General features: G+C 63.0%; 5 protein-coding genes across 5 annotated transcripts in view; 3 read left to right on the plus strand and 2 right to left on the minus strand.

Annotated features, from left to right (window-relative positions):
* The window catches only part of AMSG_08882 (AAA ATPase), a gene marked incomplete at its 5' end in the record, with an annotated part of 5,070 nt that extends 4,786 nt beyond the window's left edge, over positions 1-284 (minus strand). Inside the window, one exon of the mRNA XM_013898968.1 lies at positions 206-284. Within this exon, the coding sequence (XP_013754422.1) occupies positions 206-284 (79 nt within the window). The remainder of the gene's footprint in view (positions 1-205) is intronic.
* A 747-nt stretch (positions 285-1,031) lies between these two features.
* AMSG_08883 (sorting nexin) lies at positions 1,032-2,382 on the plus strand. The gene is made up of 2 exons (XM_013898969.1): positions 1,032-1,260; positions 1,867-2,382. The coding sequence occupies exons 1-2, from the start codon at positions 1,048-1,050 to the stop codon at positions 2,326-2,328; spliced, it is 675 nt and encodes a 224-aa protein (XP_013754423.1). The 5' UTR covers positions 1,032-1,047; the 3' UTR covers positions 2,329-2,382.
* AMSG_08884 (uncharacterized protein) lies at positions 2,112-5,535 on the minus strand (the record flags this gene model as incomplete). The annotated part of the gene is made up of 3 exons (XM_013898970.1): positions 2,112-3,978; positions 4,245-4,369; positions 4,789-5,535. Coding segments are annotated over 3 exons (2,435 nt in total), but the record flags the coding sequence as incomplete, so codon positions are not given.
* A 699-nt stretch (positions 5,536-6,234) lies between these two features.
* Positions 6,235-8,997, plus strand: AMSG_08885 (uncharacterized protein; the record flags this gene model as incomplete). Its single annotated transcript, XM_013898971.1, has 1 exon — positions 6,235-8,997. The coding sequence occupies one exon, from the start codon at positions 6,235-6,237 to the stop codon at positions 8,995-8,997; it is 2,763 nt and encodes a 920-aa protein (XP_013754425.1).
* Positions 8,998-9,223: 226 nt separating this feature from the next.
* The window catches only part of AMSG_08886 (uncharacterized protein), a 3,158-nt gene continuing 2,816 nt past the window's right edge, over positions 9,224-9,565 (plus strand). The window contains exon 1 of the mRNA XM_013898972.1: positions 9,224-9,246. Coding sequence (XP_013754426.1) covers positions 9,242-9,246 — 5 coding nt within the window. The 5' untranslated portion in view covers positions 9,224-9,241. The remainder of the gene's footprint in view (positions 9,247-9,565) is intronic.

Here is a 9,565-nt window from a genome sequence, read left to right on the forward strand (position 1 = left end):
TGGCATTCCCGAGAAGAAGAAGGGGAAGGGGGAGGGGAAGGGGGGCCGGGGCGAGAAAAAGTGGTGCCACACAATTGGTTGCTATTGACACGCGCACATTGGAGGAAAGGCAGAAACGGCGACAAGGGGGGAGGGGAGGGGGGGGAGGAAGGACATGCGGTGGTGGTGGTGGGTGTGGGTGTAGAGGGGGAGGGAGTGGACGTACTGGCGGCAAGAGTGGCTGCGCGGTGTGGGTTCCGTCGCTGCTCCTCCTTGAGCTTTGCTGCAAGCCTCCGTATGCACATCTTGTTCGTCTTGTGCACACGATGACCATGGACTACTTGCACGTCACTGGCAACCGTAAGTGCTCGGCCGCAGCACCAGCAAAGGTCACTGTCCGACATGCCAGCCCTCCTCGCACAAGCTCTCGCTCTCCACTTGCACAACGAGAAGTGCCTTTCCCCCCCCCCCCCCCCCCCCTTCCTTCTGCACCCACCCCCGCCAATAAGCCTGAACATGGCATCACATACACAAACTACCAATGTTCCGGTCACAATTGGTGAAACACGTGCACACAACAGGTCGACCTGGTCAGCCAGCGATGGTTGGGGCGGGTACCATTGCATTGACCTGCTACTGGTCTCTGCCTGGAATGATACACACTACCATTGACATACCCCAATGCCATAAGCTTGGTTTTGTCGTGCCACCCGATGATCTCAAGTCGGCGTACATACCAAGCCAGAGGTGGTGGGTAGCAGCCACCACTACCACCCGGATACGAACGATGCCGGCCTTGAAGCCCGATCCGTCCTCACCCGATATGGTATTCATCCATGCCCCCATCGTTACCCAGCTCAAGCCTCTCCCCTAGCCGCCTGCTCGGTTCCAGTGAGCCCAGCCGTGGCTTGTCTGGCGCACCTTGTCGGTGGTCATCGAGATGTGATCGACGTCGATCTCGAGTTAGCCTCTAAGCAGTCACACGGTTGGTCTGACTCGGCCAGGAAAGACGTCCGGAGCTGGCAAGAGGCCGGGCGGAGGTACTCTCGTCGCGCATATTCTGCAGACATGAGCGAGGACGACCCGTTTGCGCCAGCATCCCCTCCGCCTACCTCTGCCCAGCAGCAGGCTGAGGGTGATGACGGTGATGCCCAGGGTGCCGAGGAGACGACCGATAGCTCGTCCAAGAAGAAGGACCTCAGCCCCGAGGAGCGTGAGGCCCGCCGGAAGCGGAAGGAGGCCAAGCGGAAGAAGAAGCAAGAGGACAAGCGGAAGCGCGAGGTAAGCAGTACATGTGAATATATTTCATTCCCATCCCCTTCCCCACCATCTTTCCCGTGTGCCCCCCTCCCCTCCTCTCCCCTTCTCTGTCCGCTTGCTGGCGCATGTCGTCGTCCAAGTCACGTTCGCCTGAACTGGCTCTCCTGCCGCGGCAAACCAAGGCCAGCACGCGGCATGCAGACCAGCTACTAGCTAGTCACATCCTCAAGATTGTTGAACATGCTGCATACATACGTTGTGCCGACTTTGTCCTCGCTGTCTCCTTTGGTTCAGCAGGCGGCGCCCTGGAGGGCGTCGCCCTCGGGCTCGTCTCGCGCCGACCCCTTTTTTGGGTAGCTGCGATGCGACGCTCCTCCTGCTTGCTCGCCCGTTTTACTGGCTTGATCGGCGGTGACGCAGTGGAAGCGCGCGCTGGCTGAGGGCCTTCTGTACTGAGGGATGTCGCATGTTGTGCAGAAAATAGTGTGAATGGGCAACTTACGCTTGAGGATGGTGTGGTGTGCGGATTCGCGGTGATGATCCGGATCGATGGCCATGGTGTGGCGCTGACGGCGATGTCGGCCGGTCTCGTTGGTACGGTGGGCTTCTACGTCATGATGTGGACAGATCATTGTGAGCAAGGAGTCGTCGGCGTATGGCCACTTTCAGTCTGTGCAGCCGGAGCCGAGCAAGAAGCTCTCGACGCTGCACACGACTGCGTACATTGCGCCCGAGCAGTCGCGGTTCTTTGACGCTGCGGTGGACGATCCGGTGAAGCATGGCGATGGGTTTTCGGCGTACACAACGTACCGGACCCGGGTCAAGTCGTCGGATCCCGAGTTTGCACCGATGGTCGACATCCGGCTGCGATACTCGGACTTTCACAACCTGCGGACGCAGCTCGTCGAGGCCCACCCGACGATGCTGGTGCCCAACTTGCCGCCGAAGCAAATATTCGGACGGTTCAACCCCAAGTTTGTGGAGAAGCGCGCGCTCGGCCTGACCAAGTTCCTCAACCTCGTTGTCTCGCACGCTGTCTTTGGCAAGTCGCCGCATCTCATCGACATGTTCAAGCTCAACCGCTCGTGATCGATGCTGGCTCACGGCTGTGTACTTTGTGGTAAACACGAGTTGCCTCTGCAAGTGGTAGCTGCGGTGAGGCGCGCGTTGCGAAGATCACATAAAGCCTGACGACGACGAGTAGCCCGACGAGTAGCCCGATGAGCCACCCGATGAGCCGCCTGATGAGCCGCCGCCCTGCGAGCAGCCCGTCGAAGTGCAGATCCAGCCGGCAGGACAGCAGAGGCCAGAGGTCGGGCAGCATACGCCCGAGTCGGTGGCGCAGCAGCCCCACGAGCAGCAGACGTTGTGGACGGCGCAGACGCCACCGGGTGCGCCTCCGCACGGCGCCGACGGGAACGACGGCGTAAACGCAGCGTCAACACCCGCCACAAAGTAGCCATCGCCTGAGGTCAGGAACGCCTTGGGCCCGAGCTTCACATCCTTGACCAGCGGCAGACGCGCGCCGGGATGCAGTGCCTTGGCCGCTGCCGAGCCGAGGAGATCAAAGAGCGCCGCAAACTGCGAAGCCGCGACGGTGCCGACATTCGAGAACGCCAGGACCGACGAGGGGAAGGTGATCGAGTCGAGAGTGGCATTGAGCTCGAGCTGGGCGTCGGGCGTCAGCGTGGCTGCGAGGCTTCCAGCGACGTCCATTTCCACCACCAGCTGAAAGGCGGTAACCGGCTGGGCGGCATCGACCACGAACGTCATGTTGATGGTAAACGGACTGGCGTCAAGGCCGGCAGCCGAGTAGTTGGCGCGCGGCGCAGAGACTAGGTCAAGCGTGACGGAGATGCCGAGGCCCGGGTACTTGGAGAGGCCCGGAACGGCGGCAGCAAAAAATGGATCCGAGGTGTTGAGCTTGACTGGCGAGTCGGCCGGCACCAGCTGCGGCGGGATGGTGACGCCTGAGAGCTTGCCCGATGTCGCCAGGGCCCACAGGCCCGATGAGAGCAGGTAGTCGGTGCCGACAACTGCCACTCCGGTCGAGATGTTGGCAAACGCGCTGGCAGGTGGCACCACCTTGGGCGCAAACGGCGGCAAGACGCCGGGCTTGTTCTCGATGCTGCCGGCAAGCTCAAAGACGAGGCCGCCAAAGTCCGGGACTGTGCCAAACGCACCCGTGAGGACAACATCCATGGCCAGGTCTGGCACCGCGACCGTGGTTGCGATCTTGTCGACAATCTTGGTCGCTTCCTCGCCGACCACCTTGAGCACTGTCGCCTCAAAGGTGGCCACAAAGTTCGAGGCGACTCCCTGGGCAATCTTGTCGACCGGGATGACGCAGATTGAGTCGGAGCACTGAATGAGAATCTCCACATGGCTCTCGGTATCAAGCGTGACCGACTGAGCCAGGTACGCCACATTCGGCCCCGAGAACGTCAGCTCGCCGTCGACGGACAGTGGGACCGGAACAAGTGTCATGATCTCGATGATGCCCGACTCCTTCGGGTGCGGCCAGGCGTCGGCGCGGACGTGGTAGTTGAACACAATCGAGAATCCGAGCTTCCCCCACGACGCCGAGAGCTTGGGTGCCGCCGCAGCATTGAGAGCAAAGTCTTCCAGCGCTACATTGTATCGGATGTTGGAGAAGGTGTACGACACGCCTCCACCTGATCCGGACACATCTGGCGACGTTGTGTCGAGATTGGCCGTATCCGCCACCTTGAGAGACAGCTGAGCGCGCGCGAGGGGGGGGATGGGGGGGGGGCGGATGAGTAGGCACGATCGCGTCATGATCGAGAGGATGGGCGCGATCACGGTCATGACCTTTCTGGTCACAAGCACGATCACCATCTCGGCCACCATCTCGGCCACCATCTCGGCTACCATCTCGGCTACCATCTCGGCTACCATCACAAAGGGGAAGCAAACACGATCATACGCCCCATACGCCGGGCTAGGCTATCATCTCCCTTTCTCCTCGCTCTCGCTACCCTTACCTCCCTCCCCACCTCGTCCACAAAGGCCTCTGACAGTGCCAGGTAGAGACCGGCAGGGTCTGGGAAGGCAGCCACAGGCACGGCCACAAGCCCAGCAGCAGCAACCAGGAGCACAAGGCAGAGTGCTGGGTAGCGCGATAACATGACGAGTACTACGTCAAGTGTGCACTCGTAAACTCTGTCAACTGCTACTTGCTGCCGTTGGCTTTGGTGCCCGGCAGAGGGAGGAGGGAGGCCAGGGGGGCTCACGCACGCATGCGCATGCGCATCGCGGTCCAGCAACGCTACTTTTTTTTTCTCGCACTTGTTACGTTTCCTCCTCTTCTCCCCTGCCCCATCCACATCGTGTACAAGAAGAGGGGTAGGCCCAGTCAGGGATCGGTTCAATTAGGGGTGCAGTGGAGGTAGAACAGACCACACGCTTCCTGTGTGGTCTCTGATCAGTCGGCAGCAACCTGTTATCGGTCGGCAGCGGCCTGCTGTCAGTGGTAGTGTTGCCGTCATAGGGCTTAGTACGGGTTGTCACGTCGGCTGGCGCGGGCACGGCGGCGGCGGGCGGCTGTTCGCGGTGTGACGTTGGCCTCGGCTCGAAGTGCCTCGCGGGTCGCTCGCGCAGCCTGCTCGCGCTCGTTGCCAGCTTCGGCCGCCTGCGTTGCCGAGATCTTCTCCTCGACAACCTTGAGCATGTCACGTGCGCGATCGAGCGTGGTCCCGATCTCGATGGAGAGCGTGCGGAGGGTGTTGACAAAGACCAGAAACTTGCGAGCGAGTGGGCCGTCCTTGGCCTCACCGCGCCTGGCGCCGCTGCTCGGCGCGGCGAGCTCGAGCTTGGGCAAGTCGAGCGCGGCCGAGGTGGCGGCAGCGACGCGACGGGCGGCGTCGATGGCCGGCTTTGCCAGCGCGTGCGGCACCGCGCTCCGCTTGGGCTGGACCTCACCAGCAAGCAGTGCAACGGCGTTCTGCAGGCTGCGGATCTCCTGTGCGACAGCGTCGTGATCGGCCGCCGTGCCGACCCGCGACTGGCCACTTGTGAAGCTCGGGGCGGTGTTCTCGTCGTCGCCGGCGCCCTCGTCCTCCTCATACATCATCTCCACCACTTCGGTGTTGGCCTCGAGCTCCTGCTCGAGCGCCTTGATGAACGCAGCCGCCGCCAGGCGGACCTTCTTCTTTGCCCGGCTATCCATCATGCTCCGCTCGTCGTCGGCGAGCCAGGCCTCCAGCTCCGAGTTGATCGCCTTGGCCACCTTGCGCGACCGCGTTGCCTCGGAAGGTACCACCACCCTCGACATCCTTCCCTCAGTGGCGTAGACAAGTCGAGTGCCCTTCACTATGCCGTTGGCCCTTCTCCCGCCTCTCGGCCCGCCACGGCTGCTCCTCTTGTCCGCGCCAGTTTGCCGCTCGCTTTGGCGCCAATGGGCGCCGCTGACACCGCCCCCGACAGCCAAATAAAAAGTTACAGCGCACAAATTGAGTGGCAGTTTGGGAGGTTTACAGTGACTGTTCCCCGTCAAAAACGATCGTCGGTCACGCGACGTCGCCGGGCCACAGAGTCGGACATTCGACTCTCGTACACCACCTTGTCACCGACATTGCTCACGCGAACTCGGCATCCTACGCATAAAGTTGGTTTACATCTGAGCTACACAACTGCTCACACTCTCAGCTTACTTTTCGAAACCGGTGAACTGTACGTAGTGGGCGAGGAGGTCGGGGGTCATGCTTGCGGTACTTGCGGTGACTTTGCGGCGAGCGGCGAGTTTGGGCGAAGCGCCATGGTTTCCTCTTGGCAAAGGAGTGCGGATGTGCGGCGGGTGATGATGATGACGAATATTTCGCCGCAGTGTGCCTGTTCCGGTGTATTACCCGCGCTCGTGATCTGCCCATCCAGCAGCGTTTCGCCGCGGTGTGACCCATGCTTGCGGGGAAGGGGGAGGCACACTTTACGCACAGGGTGCACCTTACACTGTGGGGTGCAGCTGTGCAGATAACTATGGCCAAGCGTAACGGTGGTGGCACCTCCGGAAGCAAATCTAAGGCCAAGCGGCGGCCGCGGCTGTACGGGCTGGTGAAGCAGAAGAAGATGGCGGCTGCCGAGCGGGTGGTGGAGGAGATGACCGCCGAGGGGCATGCCCTGGGCGTAGTCGAGTACACCATGCTCGTGCGCGGGTACACGGCTTGCGGCCAGCTGGAGCAAGCCGAGGCGGTGCTGGATCGCATGGCGGCGGCAAATGTGGCGCCGAATGACGTCACCTTTAACACCCTCATGCAGGGCTACGCGTCGCGCAAGCGCATGGACGCTGCCGAGGCCGTCGCCCGCCGCATGGTCCGCTCAGGCATTCCCATGGACCACTACTCGTTCAACATTCTTCTGGGCGGCTACATTGAGGCCCATGCCATCGAGGCTGCTGAGGAGCTGGTGTGCTCCCGGATGCCGGCCGCTGGCGTGGCCTACGACCCGGTCACCTTTACCCAGCTCCTCCGCGGCTACGTGCTCATTCGCGACATTTCGTCAGCCGAGAATGTACTTAAGCGGATGCGGGCTGCCGGGCTCGACCCCGAGTGTATGACGTACAACAACCTCGCACAGGGCTACACTGCCGAGAAGCGGATGGACCTCGCCGAGGACGCGGTCAACCGCATGATTGCTGCCGGCATTGCCCCGAACAACTACACGTACAACATCATTCTGCAGGGCTACACCCGCTCGCGCGACATGACCACCGCCGAGGACGTTGTTGCCCGCATGCGTGCTGCCGGCCTCTCGCCCGACCGCTTCACCTACTCGGCCTTGGTTCGCGGCTACGTCGAGGTCGGCCATGGCGACGCTGCTCGTGGCTGCGTTGCCGAGGCCCACGAGGCCGGCGTCCGCCTCGACCACAACATCATGAAACTGGCCGCAAAGGCCCGCAATCGCAAGGGCGGCAATGTTAAGAGCGGCAAGCAGGGCAAGCCGAGCAGCTCGTCCAAGAGCAAGAAGAAGAGCAAGCGCCCAAAGTCGCCGCGCGACTCGATTGCTGCCGGCGGCGGCTCTTCGACCCGCGACGATGCGAGCGACGGCAAGTTCGCCGGCTGGGGCCCACGGAGCGGGCCTCCTCTCCGCACCTCGGCCGCTGCTCCGGCCGCCGCTAACCCGCCGGTCTCGGCCGCTGCCAACATATCTAAGCTCGTCCGCCAGCAGCGGCTCGACGACGCTGTGCTGGTGCTGGAGGCCAAGCTGGCAGCCGGCAAGCCTGCCGCGCTTGCGTACTACACCCAGGTTGTGCGCGGCTTTGTGCGCGCCGGGCGGACCGACGATGCGTCGGACCTTGTCCGCAGCATGCCCGAGCACGGCGTGCAGGCCGACGTCGTCACCTTTACCGCCCTTGTTCAGGGCTACATGGACGAGGGTATTCCGGCCGCCGCCGAGGAGGCCGTTGAGTGGATGCTCGCTGTGGGTATTGTGCCCAAGACCCACACCTACAACGTCCTCATCCGCGGCTACATCAACGGCGGCAACCTCCGCGCAGCATCCGGTGTCATTCTCCGCATGCGCGCTAATGGCTGCCAGCCCGACCACCTCACCTACGCGCTCCTCATCCGCGCCCACCTCGAAGCTGGTAACCTCAACTCGGCCAGGATGGCCTACGACGAGATGCAGGCCTCGGGCATTGTGCCTGATCCGGTCCTCGCTCGCGACATTGCCGCCCTCAATGGCAATGGCTATGAGTATGGCTACGACGCGACGGCCGCCGCTGCCAACGGCAGCTCCTCGCCGCGCTCGCTCCCCTACGCGGTGGCTGCCTCGCAGGCCATCACACCCAGTCCTATCCCCACCGCTCGCGTTTCGATGACCCTCGGCGGCGCCAAGGCCAAGCTCGCCCGCGCGCTCAAGAAGCGCAAGTACGCCGAGGCCGAAGCTATCCTCGCCGACATCCTAGCCACCGGCCTCCGCCCCTCCGTCGTCATGTACACCATGCTTGTGGGCGCGTACGCGCAGTCGGGGGATGTCGCTGCTGCTGAGAACGTCATCGTCCGCATGCAGCGTGAGGCGGGCGTCGAGCCCAACGTGGTGACCTTTAACTCGCTGATGAAGGGCTACACCGCGGCCGGCGACATGGCCGCGGCCGAGGACATTCTCGATCGCATGGACTCGCGCGGCGTCGCGCCCACCGTCTTTACCTACAACACCCTCATGATGGGCTACACCCGCTCAGGCGAGATGAGTGACGCTGAAGGTGTCCGCTCCCGCATGCTCGGCCGCGGCATCGAGCCCGACCGCATCACCCTCAACGCGCTCCTCAAGGGCTACACCCGCGTCAAGGACGTGCCGGGCATCGTCCGCTCGCTCATTGCCATCCACCACTCTCGTGTCCGCCCCGAGCCTGCCCTCCTCCGCATCGCCCACGACCTGCTCCGTGACGCCGGCATTGACCCCGACAATCTCGACGCCCAGCCGCTCGCGGACGCTCCTGCGTCAGCGCCTGCGCCTGTGCTCGCCCCGCCCTCGCATCTGTCCGCCCCTCCGGCCGCGGCCCCCTGCCACGCACCCGCCCGTCCTCGCGCTCCTCATCCGGATCCTCCACGTCGCCGCCCATTGCGCTCCTCGAGCTCGCGCGCTCTGGCCCGATGGCACTCCGCGACCGTGACGAGGGCGCTGTCGCTGCTCTCGTCCGCCGCATCCTCATGTCCGTCTGAGGCCATGCGTCTCCCTCCCCTCTCCTCTTTCTCTTCATCTCCTCCTTTTGCCATTTCTTTGGGGGCATGGACAAGGTAAACGTCCATGTTGGCAAAGTCGCCGTGTCCTGGATTCGCCGTCTTCTTGACCCGAGAGTCACTGGCACCACCAGAAGCTTTTATCCGCTACCACCTGTCTTTCAATACCAGCTATGGCTCGGGTTAAGATGACAAGCATGACAGGCGGCAAGGCACCTCGCAAGTGGACAGGCGGCAAAGCGCCTGGCAAGTCTCTCTCTTCTTCGCAACCAGCGTCTATTGACGCCCTTGAGCCCCCTGCACCTATGACGTACGTCCCCCTCCCCACGCGCGTCGCTAAATGGAAGGCTCGGCCGCCCCCCGTCTTTCTTCGGTCACGCCCCCCCCCCCCCCCCCCCCTCCTCCCCTCCCTTACCACCCACCCATTCACCACCCACTGCCCTTAACACCCTCCCCCTCCCCCGTCCATCTCTTTTCTTTCCCCCTTCTCAGCCTCCTTTCCAACCGCTGTAGCCCCCCCCCCCCCCCCCCCCCCCCCCCCCCGCTCCCTACACATGTTCACTGTTTTGTACGACCTCAAGAACAACTTTTTTTGGGCGCCTTTGGAGATGGGTCTTGCCGGATGCCGC

This window comes from Thecamonas trahens (assembly GCF_000142905.1).
Source record: "Thecamonas trahens ATCC 50062 unplaced genomic scaffold supercont1.49, whole genome shotgun sequence".
Lineage (NCBI taxonomy): Eukaryota > Apusomonadida > Apusomonadidae > Thecamonas > Thecamonas trahens.